Source organism: Pundamilia nyererei, unplaced genomic scaffold (genome assembly GCF_000239375.1).
Source record: "Pundamilia nyererei isolate P.nyererei 1_Seehausen unplaced genomic scaffold, PunNye1.0 scaffold00097, whole genome shotgun sequence".
NCBI classification, from domain to species: Eukaryota; Metazoa; Chordata; class Actinopteri; order Cichliformes; family Cichlidae; genus Pundamilia; species Pundamilia nyererei.
The window spans coordinates 168,139-194,632 of record NW_005187498.1 but is presented as its reverse complement, the minus strand read 5'-3'; the positions used below and the strand labels follow the sequence as shown (position 1 = coordinate 194,632).

General features: G+C 40.3%; 1 protein-coding gene across 1 annotated transcript in view; it reads left to right on the top strand.

The window, feature by feature from the left end:
• The window catches only part of opcml (opioid binding protein/cell adhesion molecule-like), a 291,320-nt gene that overhangs the window by 106,445 nt on the left and 158,381 nt on the right, over positions 1-26,494 (top strand). The window contains exon 2 of the mRNA XM_005740161.1: positions 17,584-17,819. Coding sequence (XP_005740218.1) covers positions 17,584-17,819 — 236 coding nt within the window. The remainder of the gene's footprint in view (positions 1-17,583; positions 17,820-26,494) is intronic.

Here is a 26,494-nt window from a genome sequence, read left to right as displayed (position 1 = left end):
ATGCACAAAACAGGAAATAATTTCCTTGTCGTTTTAGGGATTTCTGTTAAGTTGGGCTGTGAAAATTCGACTTTCAGAGCAATGGTGAGCACATTCCACATTTATCATGGTTTTCCTACTTTTCAGTAGTCTGTGCTCTGTGGTCTGTGCTGTTGCTGACAGAAGTGTTGAAATGGTGAAAATACATACCATTTGACGCCTCCACTCACCAGTTACAGCTATTTTTAATCTGACACTGAGGAGTGTTAGATTTTAAAATCCAGCTATCCACCATGCCAGTTGTACTCACTGAAGTGCAAACACATTTGAGTAAATGTGTTTGGACACCATAGCAGGCTCGAAGCAGTATCAGTGTGCAGTAGAATAAGCGAAAACATAACCAGCAAATCAAGGTTTTAGGAGGACAGAGGCAGCCAGATGAGGACATGAGTATACCCTGAGGGAGATGCTAAATTATATTTGAATCCGATAAAACAAAATTTAACTGCCCACTGGATATATAGCAATAAACAATAATTTACTGTAACTACATTTAGAAAAGCAATTGATGTCTGGCATACTAGTGAAGCCTAGTATTATATTTGTTTACTTTATTTAATAATGCTTTAAACATTTTCGCTCAAACTGCTGCTCAGAAGCTGTGCCTAATACATAAAATCCAGGAGACACAGTTAAGTCAATATGCAAGCTCCTGCCAGTACATTGTAAAAATACATGATAACAACAAGGAACTTCTATTGTTGATTTAAAAATATATTTCAGATTAAAATTGTTGCAGTAATGCTGTAAAAGCAGTGTGTGCTTTTTTAAAAGCCATTCATTTTTGGACATAATGAAAAGATTCATTTTTAAAGATGATACAGAGATACACAACAAATTAATGGAAAAATTGTAAAGCATTCCTGTACTGTATATCAGTGTGCTTTGGCACTGAATTTCTAAGTCTCTGGAACTCTAAAGGCATGGAAAATGATTCTTCTGAAATACTTTCCTTCATTTGGTACCACTCCAAACTGTCCCGCAGATTCACTGGTAGAGATCTGGTCACAGTGTTTCACATCATTTTTATCTATTACCTCACAGTAGGGGTCAGTATTTCAGGTTCTTTTTTAAAAAAAAAAATTACACTCGCTTACTGAAACATTTACTCATATTGACTGATGAAAAGTTTTCTTTTTTTTGGTTTTCTGCCTGTCCCGTTTGGGACACAATTGTTGTCTGAAGGCCAAGAAAGACGCCAAGCGGCTTTACTTTACCAAGTGGATCATCATGACCTTGCCATATTGGTCCATTTGATTGACCTTTATTATAATTATGTATTTATTTGATTTGATTTTCGGTTGTTACGGACGGGACAGACATGACTGGGGGATAGGACAGGGAGAAAGAATGAAAGAATGAGAGAGAGAGAAAGAAAAATAGAAGAGATGGTGAGAAAGGGGGAAGAAACCCCCCCAAAAACAAATGAAACACCTGGATCACCTGTATGGAGATAAGAAAAAACAGAAGAGAAAACAAACAAGAAAGAGCAACATAATAAATACAACACCATCACAATAAACTAGCTAACAGTAGATAACAGTAGATACTAAATATTACATGTTATTGTGCAGTACGCAAGATGGACAGCGCAAAATGTGCTTTAAGGTAGCAGCCAAGAAAAGTGTAGTTTGTGTCTGTGAACATCCGTGTGTACACCTGTGTGCACACCTGTGTGGATCAGCACGCTTGTATTCAAAAGGTTTCTCCATGTAAAGATCTGCTAGGGAGTGTGGGGAGTCATAGCCCCGTCCCCCAGGGCTAGAAGCAGGTATGGATGAGATCCAGGCCCCAGACATCTAGAGGCCCCAGAATACAAGGGCCCAGGCAGGACCACCAGGGGGGCAACCGTGCTGAGGAGAGTCCCAAACGAGAACGGAAGGAGAGGTGGAGTCTAAGACCCAAGCTGACATACAGACACAGACAAACAGGCACACGCAGACACCAACACGCATTCCCACCCCCATATACACAAACAAATACTCAGCACTCACCCGACGTGGAGACAGACACAAATAGACACTGTACACACATTCACACTCCCCAAACATACTCTATATCTCAGGTCCGGGTACCCCTGCCCCCAGAGACCTTTCTCTCTGGGGTGGAGGAAAGCAGACCGCCTCCTTATCTGCAATAGCAGGGAGGCCCCGGATCCCAGACCCCAATCTGACGGCCAGCACCTCCTCCCAGCCCCCCAGCCCTGACAGTTAACAGAACGGGGGGAGTGAAGACCCCAAACCTCCCTCCGCCCACTCAAATGTAGTGTTGCTGCGTGTTGTTCTAAAGTGCATTTAAAACACAGGAGGGCATGGCCACAACCCCCGCGTTAGGCCCTCCAGGGAAAACGTCCCTAGGGAATCCCTAGACGCCCTAAGGCCGTTCCTACCCCCATATCAACCACAATAGTGAAAGCAGGACTAAACCATGACCCCCCACCCCCAATAGGTGATGAAGCCGATCAAAGGAGCGCAGAGGGATTGATCAAATGTGATGGCAGAGGCTGTATCAAGACTAATGTGATCTATTAGATAGTTTTTATATTGGTTAGAATTAAGATTATTTTTTATATTTCCAGTTAATGAGGACCGTTTTCTTGGCAATGCATAGGGCCATAAAAACAATGTGGGCTGTGTTTATTTCTGTAATGACCTCATCCAAGTTGCCCAGCAAGCACACTAAAGGGGAGGCTTTGATAAGTCTTCACATATCTCGCACCAAAACTTCTGAACTGGTGGACAGAACCAAAGAGCATGGATATAATTGTCCGGTGTATTTGCTTGACAGTGTGAGCAGTTGTTGGAAGACGTATAGGCCATCTTGAACATCCTATGACCAGTATAGTGCACTCTATGTAATATTTTATATTGTATTAATTGCAAACTGGGATTTCTGATCCATTGAAAGGTTTTAACAATATCTGAGACCAAAGGATTTGGTCTAAGCTAATCGATAAATCCACTTCCCATTTTGCCATAGGAAGGGATATTGATTCATCTATTTTAGAAAGTGTTCTGTATATTTTAGACAATAATTTGGGGGTTTTTAGATTTAAAAAAAATTGTACCACATTTGGTGGTGTTTGTAATTCAGCTTCACTGGGATAATTTTTTTTTTTTTTTTTTACTATGGATTTAATTTGTTGATATTCCAAAAATCTTTTTTTGTTGATCCCATATTGTATAACTAGTCTGTCAAACAAAATAAAGTCTGTTCCTTCCAATATATGTTCCAAGTATTTAATACCTTTATAACTCCCATCTGGCAAGTTGATCATATTATTGTTTTGTAATATGTCAGGGTTGTTTCAGATAGGTGTACGTTTGCATGGGATTAATGAAGACTCCCACCATGCTGTTAGAGAAGAGCTGATGTTGATGCTTTTAAAGCATTCATGTCGCTTGAAATGGTAGGTCTGAAATTTCTAGATTATTACATAGTGCCTGTTCTACATCTATCCAGGGTACATCTAAGAAGGTGTGTTTTAACCATCTAGAGATGAACTGAAGCCTGTTGGCTAAAAAGTAGTGATTGAAGTTAGGCAGATCTAGTCCTCCTTTATCCTTGGTCCTTTGTAATGTTTTTATGCTGATACGCGGGGGGTTATCTTTCCAAAGGAATTTAGAAATATACAAGTCTAGAGATCTGAACCAATCTTGTGATGGCTTACTTGGGATCATTGAAAATAAATAGTTTATTTTTGGCAAGACCATTTTATAGCGGCGACCCTTGAGTGATATGGGTAGAGATTTCCATCTAGCCAGATCGCCTTCTACTGTCTGTAAAAGTGGGATGTGGTTTAATTTAGTTAATTCTGCAAGCTTGGGAGAGATATTGATACCTAAATATTTAATATTTCCAGATTGCAGTCGGGTAGATGAAGAATTATGGAAGGAGCAATTAATCGGAAGAACTGTAGATTTTGACCAGTTAATTGAATAATCTGAGACTCTTGAGAAAGAGTTTATCAATGCAATTACCCCCAGAGAGATTGGTTTGTGAGTTTTGGAAAAAAAGTAACACATCACCCGCACAAAGGCTGATTTTATGTTCCACGTTCTTGCATTTTATGCCCATTAATTACTGTATTCTTTCTAACTGCTGCTGCTAGTGGTTCAATAAAAACTGCAAACAGTGAAGGGGAGAGTGGGCATGCCTGGTGCCCCTTAGGAGACAGAAGCTGGAGGATGTTTGGTCATTTGTTTTGACACAAGCTGTTGGGGAATTATATAATATTTTAACCAGCTTACGAAAGAGTTTCCAAAACTAAATTTGTGTAAAGTTGCAAATAGAAATTTCCAGTTAACGCTGTCAAATGCCTTTTCTGCATCAAGAGACAATATTATGGTTTCAATATTTTTACTGCATGAGTAGTCTATTAAATTAAGTAGTCTACGTGTATTTGTTGATGAGTGCCTACCTTTTATGAAACCAGTTTGGTCAGGATGAATTAAAAGTTGTTGTTTTTTCTCTAATCTCTTTGAGAGAACGTTGCAGATTATTTTAAGGTCTACATTAATAAGGGATATTGGACAATAGCTTGAATAAAATACAGCGTCTTTGCCTGGTTTTAGTAAGAGACTAATATTTGCAGAGTTCATATTTGGTGGTAGTCTACCATTTTCTTTGATTTCCTGCAACATTCTGTGAAAAATACGTGCTAGAACCATCCAGAATTCTTTGTAAAATTCTGCTGGAAAGCCTTATAATTGGGCATACTTACAAAGGCTTCCTGGAGTTCACCTGGCGTCAGTGGCGAATCCAGTGCCACTGCTGGGGTATCTAGTAATTTTCGAAGAATTACGTTGTCGAGAAATTGATCCATTTTGTTTTTAGATGGGTTTATTTGTGGTGTATATAAAGTGTCATAGAAAGGTCATATATTGTATTCCCAGATAAATCTTTAACAGCACATATGGTTGTTTTTTCTTTATTGATTTTTAACTGGTTAGCTAGAAATTGTCCAGATTTGTTACAGTGTTCAAAATTTTGGAGGCAAAGTCTTTGTACTAAGAATTGAGTCTTTTTATTAATAATTTCATTTAATTCTAGCTTTGTTTTGTGTATTTTGTTCAATATTTCTTGATCTTGCTGGGACACGTAGGCTTTTTCTAAGGATTTGATGTTTTTTTCTAGTTCGGGAACATTTTTGTTTTCTTCTTTCTTCTTATGTGATGAGAAAGAAATTATTTTTCCTCTCATCACAGCTTTCCCTGCTTCCCAGAGGACAGATGCTGATGTTCCAGGAATGTCATTATAGACTAAATATAGAGTCCATTCTTTTTAAAGTATTTGATAAACTCTTCATCTTTGAGTAGTGATGTATTTAAATCTCCAGTTTTTACTTGACGTAGTATTATTCTTGTGCATTAGTGTTAAAGATACAGGAGCATGATCGCTGACAGTTATAGGGTGAATCTCAGTGTCTGAGATGTCACTCAGCAGTGAGCTGCTGACCAAAAAATAATCCATATGAGAGTAGGAGTGATGGACATGTGAAAAGAAATTATATTCCTTACTGTTGGGGTGAAGGGAGCGGCATGCATCGTAAAGACCAAAGTTGTTCATATAATGCTTGATTATATTTGTGGACTGCCAATTGCTCTGAGTTCCTGCTGTATTGAGCCTATCAATTTCTTCATTTAGCCCCAGGTTGAGGTCGCCCCCAAGAACAAGTGTGCAATCTAGGTGTTCAGAGAGTGTACTAAAAAATCCATGGAAAAATGAGGGGTCATCAACATTTGGACCATATGAACTTACAATACATAGCTTTTGAATAAGTATAGATAGTTTAACGATTAGGAATCTGCCCTCTGGATCTATAACTGTGTCGAATATTGTGAAATTAATATTTTTATGTATTAAAATTGCTACTCCTCTTTGACTAGAATTAGAACAGGCTGAAAACACATTAGGAAACTCAGGTGTTTTAAGTTCATTCAGACCTGTGACAGGCCTGTGAGTCTCTTGTAATAAAACAATGTCTGCCTGTAGGTTTTTAAGTTGGTTAAATATTTTTAACCTTTTTTCTCTGGAGCCAGAGACAAACCTTAGTGCGCCCATAGTTGTGTGTGTATGGCGAATGATGTACGCTGTGTGTCTCGCTTAGACGGGTGAGGAAAATGGAAACACATGACTTGTTTGTAAAAAAAGAGAAAAAGCGCGTGGCGCGAAGCTCCATAGCTCTGATGTGTGTGCATATTAACTAATATGAGCAAGTGTGTGCACGTCTGAGTGTGTGTGTCCTATATCTGTGTGTGCTGTGAGGCTGTTGTAAATTGTTGCCTTTAAACGCATGGTGTGTGCGTGATCGTGCAGAGTGAGCATGTAGAAATAGGGGGTGTTGTTTGTGGATGGGTAGGGAAACAGGTGATTGACGCAGTGATAGAAAAGAGAAGCAAAGAAACCAAAGAGCAGTGTGAGCGACGAGAGAGAGAGAGGAAAAAAGGAATAAAAACAGAAACATTCAAGTTAAGACATTGACGGAGAGTGACAGTGATGTTATACTGAATTAGCAAACTGATATTACAAAGTTAAACAAATTAATACAAGAGAGTGTGAGTGAAGAGAATAGTGTAACGGATTCTTATCTGGTGTGCGGTCAATACAGCCAGGGAGTGGTGCCGGGGTCGCAGTAGAGCTGTCCGTCCACGTAGAGCTGGTCCACAGCGATGAAAGCCCCGGGAGCCTTTCTTGGTAAAGCTACGTCGGACTGGGAACAGGACCTTGCGTCGTTCCAGGATCTCTCTGGGGAACTGGTCGTTCATGCTGAAATCCGTTCCTTTCAGCTCTCTGCCGTGACTCTTCACCTGCTCCTTCTGCTTGAAGTGGCCGAATTTGGCCACAATAAGCCGTGGTCTCCCGCTTCCTGTCTTCGGAGCCCCGATGCGATGCACCCTTTCAAACCCTATGTTTTTCACCGTGTCCTCCGGCAGCTTCAGGTGGGTTTTAATGAAGCTTCTCACGATCGTTTCCGGGTCCTCTCCAGCAGACCGAGAGTCCCGTAGTTCCGTAGCGTGGCGTGGCGTTTTCTGCAGCAAGTGTTTCCACCTGCTGCTGGCTGAACTCCAGGGATTCCTTCAGAGATCTAAATCTACCAGGGACAGCCTCGCATCAAAACTGGACAATCGCTTAGACTTCCCGTCTCCCTTCCGTCACGGAAAGTTGTGAAAAGTTGTGTAAAGTTTTCAGAACTGGTATTTAGTCTTAAGGATGGAAATATTTTAATGAATGTGTTTTTATGTAACGTGAGCAGTTTATTGCTATATATATTTAGGGCGACCATGGTTCAGGAGGTTGGGAAGCTCATCTTGTAACCGGAAGTTTGTTGGGTTGTGGTCGTTGTGTCCTTGGGCAAGACACTTCACGTACTGGGGGCCGATGGTGCGATATGGCCTTGCTTCTGTCAGCCTTCCCCAGGGCAGCTGTGGTTACAACTGTAGCTTGCCTCCACCGGTGAATGAATAGTAGAATTATGAAGCGCTTTGAGGGTCTCAAAAAGTGCTATATAAATGCAATCTATTATTATATAATGTAAATTAATTTATAATATTGTCACTCTAGTAATTGCAAAGACATCTATTTAACTTTGCTAGCAGTATACTTGCACTTAGCTTGATTCACAGGTGTCATATTAAATCGCCTCGAGGCAACTGTTGTGCTTGGCAGCTATATAAATAAAACGGAATTGAATTTAACATACTAATATACTCACAATATAAAATGCAAACACTGATATTTTAGAAGGAACACTGTTTGCTACGGTCTTTGTTTAAGGTGTATACATGTTAAAATTTGCTATCATATTAAACCTACAAACAGCTGAGATTAGTTTGAACATCAGTGTCAAAATTCTACAGCATGAAATTCTGTTAGTTTAAAGTTAAAAAACAAACAAACAAACTAATAAGCATTACACTGAAGTAGTAGCTAAGAAAACAGTCTGCCTTTCCTGCAGTGGCTCACTTGTTTTGTTTTTTAAACACATCTCAGACCTCGACATCTGCGCAGTAGATCTTTCGTTTCTTTAAAAGCCCCCCGTCTCTTCACAACTGCAGATGGCAGGTCTGGGAAAATTAGGATTTTCTCTCCATTATGGGTCAGGGGACTGTTTAACGCGGCCCTGCGAGGTAGTGAAATTTGACGGTAAGTGGCCTGGGTCTCTGGTCTCTTGCAGGGACGGGCTGTAGGCTGCGATGTGCCCGATCCAGTGTCTGAGCGGTATCCAGGGCCAAAACCTGGAGTTGACAGGGCGCATCCCAGTCTCAAAGTGCTCCCTCATGCCAAGTATTCGAATGTTGCATCTGCGCTGTCTCCCCTCAAGGTCTTCGGTGTTGTCCGAAAGAGCTGGTACAATTTCTTTCAGCAGATCGTGAACTGTCTTCTCCAAGTCCACAACCCGGTCCGAATACATGTTTGCAGCTTCTTCCAGGCTAGTTAGCTGGCTATGGTGGTCAGTGCAGGTAGTAGCTAGAGCATCTATCTTAGCACAAAGTTCAGTCCGCACTTCATCTATTTGGTCAGAAACATTGCTGCGAAGCGAATCGATCAGGTCATTGAGAGCTTGGCACTTGGTCTCAACTTTTGCTTCCAGGGTAGAAATTTTGGTGACTACGTCTTTCTCCGAGCAAGCTATGGCAGCCATTAGCGCGGCTGTGGCACGGATATAGCATTGCTATCAATGGCCTTGGCTCCATCAGTCTTTCTGGTATTTTTGGACCCTGACATTGTTGCAAATTTCCCTTGGGTGATGTGCACGTTTGCAGTGGTAACTCAGCTGATGACAGATAATGCGTTAGTGCCTAATGTCAAAGTATTTATACGAAAAAATAGCGTTTCCCCACAAAGCAACTCAGCCATGCATCTTTACATGTTGCTGCTCCGTCACCCCTCATACAACCGATTATTAAAGTCAATTCATCCAATGCAGGTTTTTTTCTTGATTTTTTTCTGATATGAGTGCCACCGTGTTTTCTTCTGATTCTCTACCATTGTGGCATTTGATAAAGGTATTTTTATTTTTTTTTTAGATTTTATCACTTCTGATGTAATCTGTTTCATGTATTTATTTAGAGTTTCTTGCATTTTCATAAATGAGTGACAGGAACAAAAACTGTTAGGTAAATTGAAGTTGTTCTTAGAAAGATCAGAAAGGATTTACAGTTTTCTTAACTGCTTATCCAGTTGTGATTTTGGGGGAGCTGGAGTCTATTCCTGCTGTCACTGGACGATGGAGGACACAGCCTGAACAAGCTGCTAGTCAATCGCAGAGGTGACAAAAAGAAACAGGTGTTCAAATTCCCACCTACAACCAATTCAGGATCATCAGTTAACCAACATGCATATCCTGGACTGGAGGAAGCTGTAGTACCACAAGAAAATCCATGCTTAAAGAAGCATCCTGGAATTTAATTAATAATTTATGACTTAAAGTGTAAAATATTACACTTCTACAGGATAAAGAAATGAAGAACAAGTTATCCCAGACTAAATGTCAGACGATATTACTCCTCTACTGCATGACTTTTTAATTTTTGGGGAAAAAAATATTTCTCCCTATTTTGGGGGAGCTTTAGGGTCCCTAATAACATATCAATCATAAAATTTGACCCCCCCCCCCTCCCAAACAGATATTGGTTTGTTGCTTCAAGGCAACACTGTGCAACAAGGGTAGTAAAATGCCAAGTTATTCTATAATAAGTTGTATTAGTACAACAAGGATGAACAAATAAATAAACAACGAATAAACATTTCACATATCGGTATCGGCAGATATCCAAATTTATGATATCGGTATCGGTATCGGACATAAAAAAGTGGTATTGTGCCATCTCTAATAAAAATCAGTCCATTCACTGTCTGAACAGAGTTTCGGCATGTTACTTTTGCACTGTTTTGCATGTTCCGGCACATGTTATTGCATGGCTTGATTAAGGTACACATTATGCTGACATCTGGGGCCAGAGCTTAAACTGTTCTGGGCCAGCACAGGGCCAGCAGTGTGTCTACAACTGGCCCGTGGCTGCACACCACCTACAGATGGCCCACATATCGCAATGAATAACGGCCCTTTGGTGGCCCAGACCTGGTTTGCCAGAGGTGGCCCACACAAGGGCCAGCACAAGTCCAGTTTCAGACACCCTGGTCATCCTGTGCTGATCCATGTGTGGATTACCTCTGGCAAACCTGATCTGGGCCACCAAAGGGCCGTTATTCATTGCGATATGTGGGCCATCTGTAGGTGGTGTGCAGCCACGGGCCAGTTGTAGACACACTGCTGGCCCTGTGCTGGCCCAGAACAGTTTAAGCTCTGGCCCCAGATGTCAGCATAATGTGTACCTTAATCAAGCCATGCAATAACATGTGCCGGAAGGTCGCCGGCTCAATCCCCGGGCTCTCTGTCCTGGTTGTTGTGTCCTTGGGCAAGACACTTTACCCTGCTGCCTACTGGTGTTGGCCAGAGGGGCCGATGGCGCGATATGGCAGCCTCGCTTCTGTCAGTCTGCCCCAGGGCAGCTGTGGCTACAACTGTAGCTTGCCTCCACCAGTGTATGAATGTGAGAGTGAATGAATAGTGGCATTGTAAAGCGCTTTGGGTGCCTTGAAAAGCGCTATATAAATCCAATCCATTATTATTATTATTATTATTATTAAATAAATTCTAACAACAGCTTATCAAGCTTAAACGTGCTGCTGTTGTTTTGGTTTCCTCTTTCTGGTGCAAAGTGGGCCAAAAACAAACAAGAGAGACGGACTCGCGACAGAAAAGCCGATCAGCTGATCATTAAGCAGTTTCATGATTGAAGTAGCAGCAAGAAGAGGCAGTCGCTCCATATATCGTTTGTTAAGCTTAACACAGGAATGCTTTACAAACATTCAGAGATGGACTTACACACTTGCTTTACTTCTCTCGGGATAACTTTGTCTGAGATGAAATGCCGGGTTGCTAGCGAAGCTCCAAATGCTATCCAGACCACCGACAGGTCCTGGATGCCACAGCCGCTCTATCACGTGATGTATACTGCTCCGACGTGCTAACGTTCTGAGGTGAGTTACGGCGTGTTGCAAGTTTTGTGAGGTGCTTTCGTGATATTTAATGGATCGGATTACATTTTTTATTTTTCTCCGATATCCAATCCAGTAATTTAGGTCAGTATCGGACCGATACCGATACGTAATATCAGATCGGTCCATCTCTAATTTTTATATAGCGCTTTTCTACTCTCCCAGATTACTCACAGTGCCAACTTGATACCAGATCCTGGCCAGACCTGCTTGCTATGTGGGCACTAACACACACACAGACACAGTTACTTTACCAACTGACCCCTGACCTCCTAAGTGTCCCTCAAACCTCAGTCAGGGATCCACTCCTCTACTTCACTGTCACTCCCTGAAAGCTCACTGTCCTCATTTTCTGAGGACAGAAAGTGCACATTCTCTTGGTTTCCTTCCATAAATGGTTTTTACATCCATGTCCTGTAATTATGAGTAGATTGTAAAGTAAAAAACATTGACTATGATCATATAAATGCACACAAACACATCTCTACACACATATGCAAATGCATTATATTGCCTGAAAAAAATTGGGCTAACTGCGCAGTGTTGCCTTGAGGCAACGAATGAAAATTAACAGTTTTACTGTATAAATAAATTTTAAAAAGTAGAACAAACAATCAAATATGCTTCTTAACATATTCATGCACATACAAGTATTTTTAATATACATTTATTTCACTATAAACATGTAAAATAGTGATCTTTATCTTGCCTCCTAATGGAGATGTCTCTCATGTAGTGCAGCTTGCAGAAAGGGGTCCTGCCCCCCCTCCCAGATGAAAGTCACACCACCTTCAACTCATCATTTTATTGGAAAGAGATGTGCCTGGTAGCATTATTTGAAAGAAAAAAAGTTTTGTTTTTTTGAAGGGCCAGTGTAAGGCATGAAAATGTGGTTTGTTGTCTCAGGGCAACACTATACAGTAGACGGTAACTCCTCTGTACAGCATATGCCATTATTTAATCAATCCTCAAAACACACACAGAAACATTGAATTTTAATGTAAAACACCCCTAAAGCTAAGATATAAAAAAGCCGTTAATATTAGTGTGAGTATGCTTGGAAAACCTCCAGCCTCCTAATGAAGAGTAGAAAAACATTGACTATGATCATATAAATGCACACAAACACATCTCTACACACATATGCAAATGCATTATATTGCCTGAAAAAAATTGGGCTTGTGAAGCCGCTGTTTGGTCTCTCCAATGTAGAGGTCTGGGCATTCCTTGCTGCACTGTACAGCATACACCACGTTGTTAAGTCTGTGTTTTGGAGTTTTGTCTTTCGGGTGAACCAGTTTTTGTCTGAGTGTGTTGCTGGGTCTGAAAGACTTAACAACGTGGTGTATGCTGTACACTGCAGCAAGGAATGCCCAGACCTCTAAATTGGAGAGACCAAACAGCCACTTCACAAGCGCATGGCACAACATAGAAGAGCCACCTCCACAGGACAAGACTCAGCAGTCCATCTGCATCTTAAGGATAAAGGTCACTCTTTCGAGGATGCCAATGTTCACATTTTGGACAGAGAGGACAAAGAGGAGTGAAAGAGGCCATCTATTTACACTGCGACCATCCTTGAACAGAGGCGGTGGTTTACGACACCAACTCTCTGCCATCTATAATCCAGTTTTGAGTTCCCTTCCCAGACGCCTTAACGCCCATTCACATTCTGGGCCATCTGACCTCAGGAATTCGCATGATAAGGTGGGGCCAGATGTCTGTGAAGGTTCTCAGTCATCCAGGTCATCGTAGTCAAAGGAGGTGGGGCCAGGTTTCACAATGAGCTCACCCGAAACTCTGGCTGATTGGGACCCACACCCAGTTTCACACCTTGGCTCAGGCGATAAGAGGATCATCAGGGGGTCCTTTTGTCCCTCTGTGGGCGATACTCCCACTGGGTTTAAATCTGGGACGCCCCACCATTTGACCTTAGAACTGAAGAAGCTTCTCGGATGAGAGGTGAAACGTCTTCAAGTAACCTAAAGAAGTCCAGACGCTTTTCTTTGCAAGCTCCTTTGACTATGATGACCTGGATGACTGAGAACCTTCACAGACATTACCAGATAATATTCAGGTTCCGGACTGATATTCTACTCCTAATGATTTGGTGTTATATGTTAATAATAATTGTTTAATAATTGTCGTTTGATTCTCTGGACCCATTATGTTTCCTTCCTGTTTCTGCTCCATGGTTTACCTTGGACTTCCGAGCATTGAAGGCCAAAGTTTGGCAACTAGAGCATACATTAGATATAAGAAATCTGGTTTAACTGTTGATGAAGAAATCTATAAATGTCATGTACTCCAGTATAAAGATTCCAACAACCAGGCTAAACAAAGCTTTTACTCAGGTATTATCAGCTCTTATGAGGACAACACCAAGATCCTGTTTTCACTTCTCAACAAACTTCTTCAGCACCTTCTATTAATCTGAAACCTGTAACTCTTTGATGCTGTTCTTCACTACAAAAATCAGTGTTGGAAAGTAACCTTTCCAACACTGATTGGCTCTGTTGCTGGCTCTGTTGTGCTGGCTTCGGGTACATTGTGTAACTGACGCCAACAACATGCTTACATTAGAACGCTTATTGTGTGTTTAGTTTGGGTTTTCGGCAATGTGTGAAATTACCAAAATTAGAGAGGCGATAGCCTAACATATTAAACAGGAAAAAAGCACCATGTAATTGATTTATTTCAACAAAGTAACTGTAATCTAATTATCACCTTTTAAATGGTAACTGTAATGGAATATAGTTACTTATATTTTGTATTTTTATTTTAATGCTGGTACATGTGTTCCGTTACTCCCCAGCACTGACAAAAATGAATAACAATTACCAGCAACTCAGTTTGAATGTCGTGTCTATCCCTTCTTCAGAGCCTTTTCTCCATTTTGAGTCTCCTGATAAAGCTGATATTTCTGAATTCGTATGTAAATCAAAGCCCGTCGTGCCCATCGTGAAATCTTGCCTCTCCAACTCATCACTTCTATCATTCACTCTCCACTCACCACTGGTATTGTTATTCCCTTATTCAAGATTGCTTCAGTCACTTATATACTGAAAAAAACATTCCTTGGATCCTGACAACTTTAACAACCTCCGCCCGATTTCTAATTTAACATCATCTCTAAAATACTTTCCTAGAAAAAATTGTTGCAGCTCAACTTCATTCACACATGATTAATAATAGTATCTATGAGAGATTTAAATCTGGCTTCTGCTCATGTCACAGTACAGAAACCACTTTACTTAAAGGTTACTAATACTCTTTTACATGTAGTGGACTCTGGTATTCTCAATATTCTTGTCCTTTTGGATCTGAGATCAGCCTTTGACAATATGTCTCACTCTATTCATCTAAGCAGACTTAACTGTCTTGTCATCTCTGACATATCCCTAGCCTGGTTCCAATCATATCTCCTTGACCGCTCCCAGTTTATTCAACTTAAATCGTTCCGCTCTCGTCTATTCCCAGTCACTTCTGGTGCACCCCAAGGTTCAGTCTTAGGCCCTCTTAGGCCCTTATTAATATACATCCTCCCTCTTGGTACCATTTTCCCTAAATTTGAGCTTTACTTACTTACTGTTTTGCTGATGACACCCAATTATATCGCTCCTGCAGGCCTGATTCCTCCCTCCTAACTTCTTCTCTTACAGAATGGTTATCCCAATTAAAATCCTGGTTCAGCTCTAATTTTCTTAAACTCAGTGAGAATAAAAGGGAAATCCTTCATATTGGCACTAAATCCAACCTACTGAAGACAAATCACTTTTACTCATCTCACTCTTTATTGAAAACTCCACAGTTTTCCCTTCACCTCAGGTTAAGAGCCTTGGTGCCATCCTAGACAGCTCACTGTCCTATAAATCTCATATCAAATGATCTCACCCATTCTATCTATTTCCATCTACAGTGGCTTGGCTGCATTTCTGATCAGCGCTCTCCTTGTTCAGCCTGTGAGTTTAGGTGGACGGCCTTGTCTTGGTAGGTTTGGTGCCATACTCTTTCCATTTTTTGAATGATCGCTTGAACAGTGCTCCGTGGGATGTTGAAGGCTTGGGAAATCTTTTTGTAGCCTAAGCCTACTTTAAATTTCTCAATAACCTTATCCCTGACCTGTCTGGTGTGTTCTTTGGACTTCATGGTGTTGTTGCTCCCAATATTCTCTTAGACAACCTCTGAGGCTGTCACAGAGCAGCTGTATTTGTGCTGACATTAGATTACACACAGGTGCACTCTATTTAGTCATTAGCACTCATCAGGCAATGTCTATGGGCAACTGACTGCAATCAGACCAAAGAGGGCTGAATAATTACGCACGCCCCACTTTTCAGTTATTTATTTGTAAAACATGTTTGGAGTCATGTATGATTTTCATTCCACTTCTCAAGTGTACGCCACTTTGTATTGGTCTTTCACGTGGAATTCCAATAAAATTTATTCATGTTTGTGACTGTAATGTGACAAAATGTGGAAAAGTTCAAGGGGCCGAATACTTTTCCAAGCCACTGTATACAACATTAACAGATTACACCCTTCTCTTTCCACACAGTCTGCATCAATTGTTGTTCATAGTCTTGTTACCTCCCGCACTGACTATTGTAATTCTCTCTTGCATGGTCTTCCCCAAACTGGTTCAAAAAGCTGCTGTCCGCATTATTACCAGAACCCCCTCCTAGTAGCACATCACTTCAGGAACTTCACTGGCTCCCTGGGAAATTGCAAATAGTATACAAGCTTCTTCTGCTCACCTTCAAGGCCCTTCATAACCTTGCTCCTCCTTACCTTTCTAACCTTTTAAGCACTGCCTCTTCAGCCGGCTCACTTCTATCTTCTCCTTCTATCCAACTTGCTGTGCCTTCTTTTCACCTCAGCACCATGGGAAGCAGAGCTTTCAGTTGCACTGCTCCCAGGCTTTGCTCCCAGTTTAAATCTCAACTCAAAACCTGTTTTGTTAAAATCTGCATATTAGCTATGACCTTATAGTTTGTTAACTTAACTTGTTTTTTTTGTTCTTCTTTTTGTCATTGTTCTACGTTGTGCTTTATTTTATCGTTAAGTCTGGGTGGGTGTCTTGAAAGGTGCTTTTAAATAAAATTTAAAATTTATTTTTATTATTATCTGTGAACTCAATAGTCTTTTTTTTAAGTAAGTAAAGACTTACATTTTAATTTCCTTTTAGGTAACTTTGTGTATTTATATTTTTTAGTAGGCTATTTTTGATGTGAAGCACATATTTATCTTGAAAAGTCTTAATAAAATGGCGTGCCATTTCAGTCCACTGTTTTACTGATGCTATCAAGAAAATGTTTTACTATATTGTGGCTTTGAATATTATAAGTGTCCAAGAACATTTTAGTGTGTTTTTTATTTTTTCAATTTTAGCTTTTTCCCCTAAATTAAAAAAATAAGTAGACATCTTTGACATGAATGACGCAAAGTATTGTTTTAAGCTGCTCAAATAAATCAGACAGCAGTTTAATTACGGTTGTAATCCTCTTAAAGAAAATGTCCTGAGGATGTTTTGTTTCCAATAGCTACTGTCTGACTTTTTTACACTCAAGCAATGACCACTGACTCATGTTTATCTAAATGTTACTTTATTTCTAGCTAAATTGAGGTAATGAGCGTAATAAAATTTGTTAGCCTTGTTGCTATTGAGAACATTAACTTTTGAATCTGTTTTCAAAAAGCAACATAACATTTTGACAAGTAACTGTAATTAGCATTTCTCCTGCAGTGTTGCTATCAGTGTGTGAATAGTGGGAGAAGAGGGTTGTATTGACAATCCACCACAATGGGCAGCACATTGAACACATTTTATAAGTGGTCAGAAACTTGTAAATAACTCATGACAGAATAAAGAAACCAAGCACACCATTGTTTTTCTTGTGACATTACCAATAATATTGATGTGTCACGTGGCCCTCTTCCTATTGAAAAAACAAAAGTTGTATTCAAGATGGCCGACTTGTAAATGGCCACCATGGTCACCAGCCATCTTGAGGAGTTTGCCCCCTCACATATACTAATGTGCCACAAACAGGACTTTAATATCACCAACCATCCCCATTTTATTACGGCGTATCCATATAAATGGCCCACCCTGTATAAAGAATAAAGAGAAACAGGAACTCAATAGTGTGAATATTTTAATATAATATCAACATTATATTAAAATATTTTATCAATGGCATGCTTGTGAAAGGCTTGTTAAACAAAGGGGAAAATGTCCTCCAAAGTGTTTATGACGTGATGATTTGTGATGAAGTTTCTTGAGAAGATTGTATTCAGGTCATCCACTTGGTTTAGGAAAGGAAATACGGCATAGATATTTCATAAGCAACACCTCATGTTATAATATGAACTGTCATCTAATCTAATTCGTTTGAGGTTTCTTGGAAGTTAAAACTAATGTCCAGGGATAAACTTCTAATATGTTTTTCTTTCTTTCTCTTTCTTTCTGCCTGCCAGATGCAATGTGGACAGCAAAGTCTCACGAGTGGCATGGCTCAATCGCACCACTATTCTATTTGCAGGGAGTGAAAAGTGGTCTCTGGATCCTCGTGTCATCTTGTTGGAAAACACAGCAGTTACAGAGTACAGCATCAAAATCCAAAATGTTGATGTCCATGATGAAGGGCCCTATGTATGCTCTATACTCACAAACAAGAAACCACAGTCCACAAAAGTGCACCTCATTGTTCAAGGTAAGATGTGGCTACTGCTGCCAGTTCTGTCAGGAACTAGATTTAGCTCCAACAAATATCAAAAGTGTCATACGGGATCAGTGCTATGTGTTTCTTGTGTTTTCAGAGTGGATGTTTATGTTTATTTTCTAAGAAAAATTATTTAATTGTTTCTTTTAGAATTATTTCTATTTTTTTTATTTTCCTTGGGAAAAGTATTGCAGGGTCTTTGAAAAATAATTCACATGATCTTCAAAAAAAATAGTTTAACTTCATGATAGACACTTCCTTGAAATCATAAATTAACGCTGTGTGTTTTCAGACTGCATAATTCAATATGATATGTCAATATAACTTAACTGATGCAGGGAAGCATCCAGGCCATGGTTTTAATCAAACAATGGACAAGCATATTCTTTCACAGACACGGAAGCACAACTCCAAGTTGTACTTTCCTATGGATTTTATCTTTGTTATAACTTTGAATTTGCCACCTCGGGCTCCAAATCATTTCTTTTCTTAACCAAGCTCATCAGAGAACCAATTTTAGCCTCTCTCCATGCTTTAAAGAGGTTGAGGTGATGGATTTGTGCGGCCCCGCCCCTGTCTGACCATACCACTTCATAATTAATGTCTCTTACTTGCCACGTGACCACCAAGAGCCGTTGCTACTTGGTGGGTTGAATAAAGCAAGCAATACAAGCACTTTCCCGTTGAAAACTTCCTGAGATGAGCCTCTCTGTTTTACAGGAGATGCTGACATTCCAGGGACTTGAGCAAATTATTCCATGAGAACTTCCCAGTTTGTGTAGCTTTGCTTTCTGGTCCAGAATGTAGTGAATTTTATTCCTAGCTTGGCTTGAACCTTCATCCCAGTTTTCTTTAGTTAGGTCCAACACCCCCTGTGGCTTCTGGCTGAACAATAACTCAGGTCGAACAACTTTGCGTCGCCGCTGCGCACAGCACAGGCATCATAAGTTTTATCATTTGTGAACGCATCCTCACACACTGCCCCAACAAGTTATTTAACCCCTACAAAACTGTTGTATACCTCCTTGGCACCTTTCCAGTACACTGCACATCCCTCCTGGTCCAGGGGAGGGTTTCAGAGAGCTTGCCACCATGTCACCAAGCTCAAATGATCTCAAACTGGTTTCAATGAGTTCTTAAACTGTCAACAGATCACAATCCAATAAAGGGTATTTGGAATGTGGAACAGGAGATTCACATCATGATTGTGTATCCAAAAAATCCGCAGCAATCCATAATTACAATGTTATTACAAACTGAAATCTCTGCAGAATGTTTTACAGCACTATGTGGTGCCACTAGTACTACTGTCTCATAGCAAAAAGATCCTGGGTTTTAATCCTCTGGCTGGTGCCCTTATGCATGGCATATCACATGTTCTCCCTGGGATTCCTGTGGGTACCCTCTCATCCTCCAACAGTCCAACGACATACATATTAGGTTAGTTTGAAGGTGTGAATGTAAATATGAATGGTTGCTTCTTTTTGTGTTAGTCCTGTTAAAGACTGGCAACCCTTCCAGGGTGTACCTTGTGTCTTGCTCTATGAAAGCTGGGAGAGGCTGTAGATTGCCTGTAATCCTGAATTAAACAATCTTAAGAAAATAGGTACTATGGTTAATATTTAGGTCTAACCATTTTTAATGGCTATTATACACTATTATAATTATAATTTCAATAATTACCTTAATGACATATAATTGTGTACAACACTTAGGAAATGGTTTTACAGAGTGGGTTCCGGTCGAGTGGACGCTGGCGTGCTTGGCTGCTGCTGCTGCTCACTTATTACAATTTTTATTATAATTTTTTCAGTTGCTGATGACAATTTGAATCGAGTGCAACCCTGTTTTGACTTGTTTTTGCAATATTTGCAGGCTTTTATTGCTTGCGCTGCAGCTGTCAACTGGTTATTCGGTCCCTACGTTTGTGTTCACTGCTCGGCCCTGATTAAGATGCGGATCCACAGAGTGTTGGTGTGGCTCATGCTCACCTGGGTTTTTTTATCGATCATTCATCACCCAACGACAGCTCTTCTCTAGTACTCTGCTACGGATCTTTTGCGAATCGGTTTTTGCCTGGCTGTCTCTTCACCTGTGGCTCTATACTTCTACTCGGACATCGCCTTCAAGCCCCGTCGCAGGTATATCCGCCGAGGGCTTTTCAACATCAGTGACACTAACTCACTATTGTCCATCTGGTCACAAACTCGTCATCCTCCCCGCAAGACTGACTGGGCTGTTGACCACAATGGGTGGTCGATCGTGGCTCAAGAGTTTTGAGTTCGCCTTGTAATTGGAAGTTTGCCGGTTCGAGCCCCGGCTTGGACAGTCTCGGTCGTTGTGTCCTTGGGCAAGGCACTTCACCCGTTGCCTACTGGTGGGGGGCAGAGGTCTCACGATAATTTACCGGAAGCACTGGAAAGTTCTCCCTGTCTCTGCCCCTCCCTCCCATTCATTTGAATACATAGCACTACAGCTCCCTGGATCTACCCCACCATCATATGTACTGTTTATCGGCCACCTAAGCCAAATAAGGAGATTTTAACTGAATTTTCTGCTCTTCTCACTCATTTCTGTATTTTTTCCAAATCTGATAATTGTTGGTGACTTCAATATTGATATGGACAATGATAAAATCCCTCTTTCCAGAGATTTTACCTCCTGCCTGGAAAGTTTTTGGCTTCTACAGTACATAAAATCCCCTACCCATTCTAAAGGTCATATCCTGGATTTGGTCTGTTGTTCTGGCATTACCCCCACCCATTGTAAAGCCACATTGTTTCCCCAGTCTGATCATATGTATAATTTTTTTGATGCAAACATAATCGCTTCCAAAACCTGTATCTCTCGTAATATTACTTTTAGGAAAATTAGTAATATTAACCCAGCTGGTTTTTCATCTGCCGTCCATGACCTTCCATCTATTCACAGCTCCTCAACCCCTCATGAACTCATTTGCCATTATAATGTCAACCTTCATAACCTTCTTAACATATTTGCTCCCCTTAAACATCGAACTGTCTCATTTTCCCGTTCAGCACCATGGTTTACCCCCGACCTGCGTCATCTTAAAGCTAAAGGACGCCAACTCAAACGTCTATTCAAGAATACCGGACTTATTGTACATAAAGAAATGTACAATGATCATGTTTTGTTCTATAAGGACTGCATTGCCTCAGCCAAATCTGCTTACTACTCTGGTTTAATTAGTTCTAATGAAGGTAACTCCAGGTCTCTCTTTTCATTGTTCAGTAAAATGACAAAACCTCCAGACACATTCCACATGTATTCTGTTGATTTTTGCAACTCTCTTATCTCTTTTTTCACTTGTAAAATCTCAGATATTCACCGTCAACTTAACTCTTTAGGAGCTTCTGGCTCTGAAGTAGACTTCCTGTTTCCCCCACTGTCTTCCTGTCAGTTATTTTCAAGCTTTACTCTTCCCTCCATAACTGATGTATCTAATCTTATTAAAAAATCTAAGTCATCCACCTGTCAACTTGACCCTCTCCCTACTGTGTTAGTTAAAGCCTGTCTTCCCTCGTTAGCACCTCTCATAACCAATATTATTCATTCCTCCCTGAACACTGGAATCATTCCTTCATCTCTGAAAAATGCTTCTGTTATTCCAATTCTCAAAAAGCCTGGTGCAGACCCCAATAACTTTGATAATCTTCGCCCTATATCAAATCTCCCCTTTATTTCAAAAATTCTTGAAAAAGTTGTCGCCTCCCAGCTTCATTAACATCTCAATGACCATAATCTCTATGAACAATTTCAATCTGGTTTCCGCCCCAATCATAGCACAGAAACTGCTCTGTTAAGAATTACCAATGACCTTCTGATGGCAGCTGATTCTGGTCTCCTATCCGTTCTCATCCTTCTTGAGCATAGTGCGGTGTTTGATACCATTTCTCACAATATTCTCCTGAACCGGTTAGCTTCCCTTGGCATTAGTCACACACCCCTTGCCTGGTTCACGTCCTATCTCTCAGACGCACTCAGTTTATTGAAAATTTAAATCCCATTCTTCAAGTCTCTATCCTGTTTCTGCTGGTGTGCCCCAGTGTTCAGTATTAGGGCCTCTTTTATTCATTATTTATATGCTCCCTCTTGGTCATATATTCTGAAAATATAATATAAATTTTCATTGTTATGCCGATGACACCCAGCTCTACATTTCTTCTAAACCCAATTCATCCCTCCCACCTACTTCCCTCTTAGACTGTCTTATTGAGATTAGATCCTGGTTCTCCTCCAATTTTCTCAAACTTAACAGTAATAAAACTGAAGTTTTACTTGTTGGTACACCATCTATCTTAACCAAATCCAACAGTTTTTCCATTAACATTGAAAATTCTCCTACCCTTCCCTCCCCTCAGGTTAAGAGTTTGGGTGTCATACTTGATAATACTCTTTCATCTCAGTCTCACATTAATTACATAACCCGGTCTGCTTACTTCCACTTACGTAATATTAACCGACTCCGCCCCTTCCTTACTCCCCATTCTGCTGCCATCCTTGTCCATAGTCTTACTACATCCCGCATTGATTACTGCAATTCCCCCCTATTTGTTCTCCCTAAAAGGTCCCTTCATAAACTCCAACTTCTTCAAAATTCTGCAGCTTGGGTCATAATTCATACTCCATTAAGAGCTCATATTACCCCAGTTCTTAAGCAGCTTCACTGGTTGCCCATAGAAGCCAGGATAAATTTTAAAATCTTACTTCTTACATACAAGTGTATCCATAAATCATATTTGTGTGACCTGCTCCACATCACCACTGTTTCCCACCCTCTCAGATCATCATCTGCTATTCATCTTACTGTTCCATCCTCACGCCTTATTACTATGGGGAACAGAGCTTTCAGTCGCTCTGGAACTCTCTTCCTCCAGCCATAAGAAATATTGACTCCCTTTCCGTATTTAAGACACAGCTCAAAACACATCTGTTTAAACTGGTTTATTCGCTTTAGTGCTGATTTTATCTGTTGTCAAGTTCCGTTTTGCCATTTCAACTTATTTTATGTATTTTATGATTATTGTTCATTTTATTAATTTTGTTCTTTGTAAGGTGACCTTGGGTTTCTGAAATGCATCCTCAAATAAAATGCATTATTATTATTATGAAATTAGCACGATGTTGCTAATGCACTGGTAGGAGTGGAAATTTGTGCAGGTAATCTTCTATTAATGACGAAGATGCATACTGATGCAGTCTCAGTACGGGTGCCCCCTCAGGGATATGTATAGCCCCTTACTGTGCACAACCTGATGTGGCAGTTATATCCCAGCCATATACTTTCCATGTTCTGCTGTCAGGCATGAGGTACAGGAGCTTCCACATCATTTTAGACAGAGGCTAATCAGAAGTTTGGATATAGCTTCTCATTTCATGGTTTCTCTTTATTTTCATGACTTTTTACATTGAAGATTCTCATTGAAGGCATATGAATGAGCACATATGGAATTATACATATATTATACATATTATACATTATACATAATTAAAAAACTGAAATAACTCAAAACATGTTTTATATTTTGATTCTTCAAATTAGCCTAATTACTGCTTTGCACACTCTTTTTTCAACAGTGTTGAAGGAGTTCCCAGAGATACTGAGCACTTGTTCACCCATTTGTCACTTGTTGTTCACCGAGTTGTCACTTGTTGGCCCTTTTGCCTTCATCATGCATCTTGAGACCATGCATTCACCTTTTTCGCATCGTGCAAAGACAACGCAGGTGGAACCAAAGATCTCAAATTTGCAATCTTCAGACCAAAGCACAGATTTCCACTGCTCTAATGTCCATTCCTTGTGTGTCTTGGCCCAAACAAATTTTTTCTCCTTGTTGCTTTTCCTTAGTCGTGGATTCTTAGCAGGTATTTGACCATAAAGGCCTCATTCGCACAGTCTTCTCTGAACAGTTAATGTAGAGATATGTCTGCTACTGGAACTGTGCGCCATTTATCTGGGGTCTAATCTGAGGTGCTGTTAACTTGTGAATTCTGAGGCTGGTGACTCAGATGAATTTATCCTCAGCAGCAGAGGTGACTCGTGATCGTTCTTTCCTGGGGCGGTTCTCATGTGAGCCAGTTTTGTCGTAGCGTTTTATGGTTTTTGCGACTGCACTTGGGAACACATTCAAAGTTTTAGCAATTTTCCAGACTGACTGACCCTCAGTGCTTAAAGTAATGATGTACTGTCATTTCTCTTTACATATCTGATTGGTTCTTGCCATAATATGAATTCCAACATAAATGTACAGTGAACAAACAAACAAGCTGATGACTAAGATTGCACCCACCCTCCCCAAAAAACCCCCAAAACAAAAAAAGAACAAAAAAACAAAACAGTCTGCTAGAGCAGAATTTTTTTTTTTTATTAAAGATGAGAAGACTGAAAGTGGGAGTGAGTTTAAATGTCTTGGGATGATCTTGACTTAAATCTTTGTTTTAAGAATCACATTAAGAAAATCATGAAAACCATTAAGCATAATCGGATCAATTTTAGGCACATTGCACATTGGAAATGGATTCTGCCAATACCATGCATGCCATGATTTTTTTCTCATATGTCATACGGGAAACAGTCATTAAACCACTGGAATCACTTTATAAAGAAACTTTAAAAATGCTGAACATAAAATCTGTGCAATATCACCACTGCAAGATTCTGGAGAAACATCACTTAATGAGTTTTAAAATTATTTTCCAATATGTATGTGGTGTTTTAAGATTTAAATGGTTTGGTGCCTCCTCCATTGCTTTATTTTTTAATATTTTCACCCCAGAGAATCTATCAAAGCAACAAGGATATCTTCAACTAAAGACTGTAACCTTTCCATCACTCTTCTTTTGGTGAATCAGCCTTCACTTCTGTCTGCTGAAAGACTCACAGATTGTAGATATGGATGTGGGTTTTTTGGATTTTTTTTTATTTTATAGGTCTTTACTTGATCCTTTTTCTCCATGTTACCTTCTTCTGACTGATTTAAGTGCTTAAAGCACCTGACTTCAGTTCAGTTTCAGTTTCAGTTTTATTTGTCATATGCAAGTTAGCACAGGGTCAACATTGCAATCAAATGAATTTGAAGAGCAGCAGACAGTCACTCAGCAGTATAGTAAGTAAAAAATAGTAAGAGCAAAATGTTTATAAAATATAAGATAGATGTCCTGAATGGCAAGAAGCCTCATGCCAGTGATGTGCTCTGCTGCCTTCACCACCCTCTGTAGTGATTTCCAGCTGCTGGCAGAGCAGCTTCCGTACCAAACTGTAATGCAGCTCGTCAGCAAGCTCTCAATCGCACACCTGCAGATATTTCAGGTGATGTTAGCGTTCATGCCAAACTTCCTCAGCCTGGCGAGCTTTCCTGATAGCAGTGTCTGTGTGAAGGGTCCAGGAGATGTTGACTCCAAGGAATTTGAAGTTGCTGACCCTTTCGACCTTGACACCGTTGATGTGGATGGGTTGGTGTTCCCTGACTGGTCGTTTCCGGTAGTCCACTATCATTTCTCTAGTTTTGCTGATATTGAGAGACAGGTTATTTTCCAGGCACCACTTGTACAGTGCCATCACCTCCTCTCTATAGGCCGTCTCATTGTTGTCTGTGATGAGGCCTATGATGGTTGTGTCATCCGCAAAATTGATAATGGTGTTGAACTTATGTTTAGGAACACAGTCGTGTGTGAACAGGGAATAAAGGAGGGGGCTAAGCACACAACCCTGTGGCGTACCTGTGTTTAGGATGAGTGATGAGGAGGTGTGACTTAGCAGACCATTTTTCAGTAAGCATGTGTGTACTTTTTTTCTTTTTTTAATAGTTTTTGAAACAGGGTTGAGGTCATTTGTGTGGCATTACTGGAATCTATGTATAGACAAATTAATTTTTGGGAGTTTTTGATAAACCTGTTAACCCAGGAGGTGCGCAGTATTCATCCAGAAAGAGCTGCATTATAGCAAAGTATTCCACTGTGCAAACCCAAATATATGTGTAACCACAATGTATTGTAAATGTAAAAAATCAATTATTATAAAAAAATCTAATTACTTTTGAGTCTACAGAAATGGCAAATTATATATAAAAATTGCTCCAACCCCTAAACAGTTGAGGCAAAGTTTTATTAAATTTATTGAAATGAACCAAGCAAGAGTGGCTGGTTAGCTCTCACCCATGACTTCACAATAGAGTTAAATTGTCTTAGCAACCTGATCAATGTAAGTCAAGCACTCTTATATAGCACTTTTCCACTCTCCCGGAGTACTCAAAGCGCTCTATACAACATGCCTCATTCACCCAATCACACCCATTCTCACAAGCACTTTATCTTTACGTAGTGCTTTCTAAGTACATTCACACTCCGATGGATGCATGGGAGAGCAAGTTGGGGTTAGTATCTTGCCCAAGGATACTTGACATGCAGACTGGAGGAGCCAGGGATCGAACCACCAACCTTCCGATCAGTAGGTGACCAGCTCTACCTCCTGAGCTACAGCCACCCCACTGTTTGTTCCCTGTTTCTTTTGTACTCACGAGACAACTGCATCAGAATATTTCTGTATTCCACTGCGAGCCGTTAACTGTATTTACACCATATTGTTGCCAAGAAAGTTTAGTTTTTTCGTGTGTGTTTGTGTGTGTGTGTGTGTGTGTGTGTGTGTG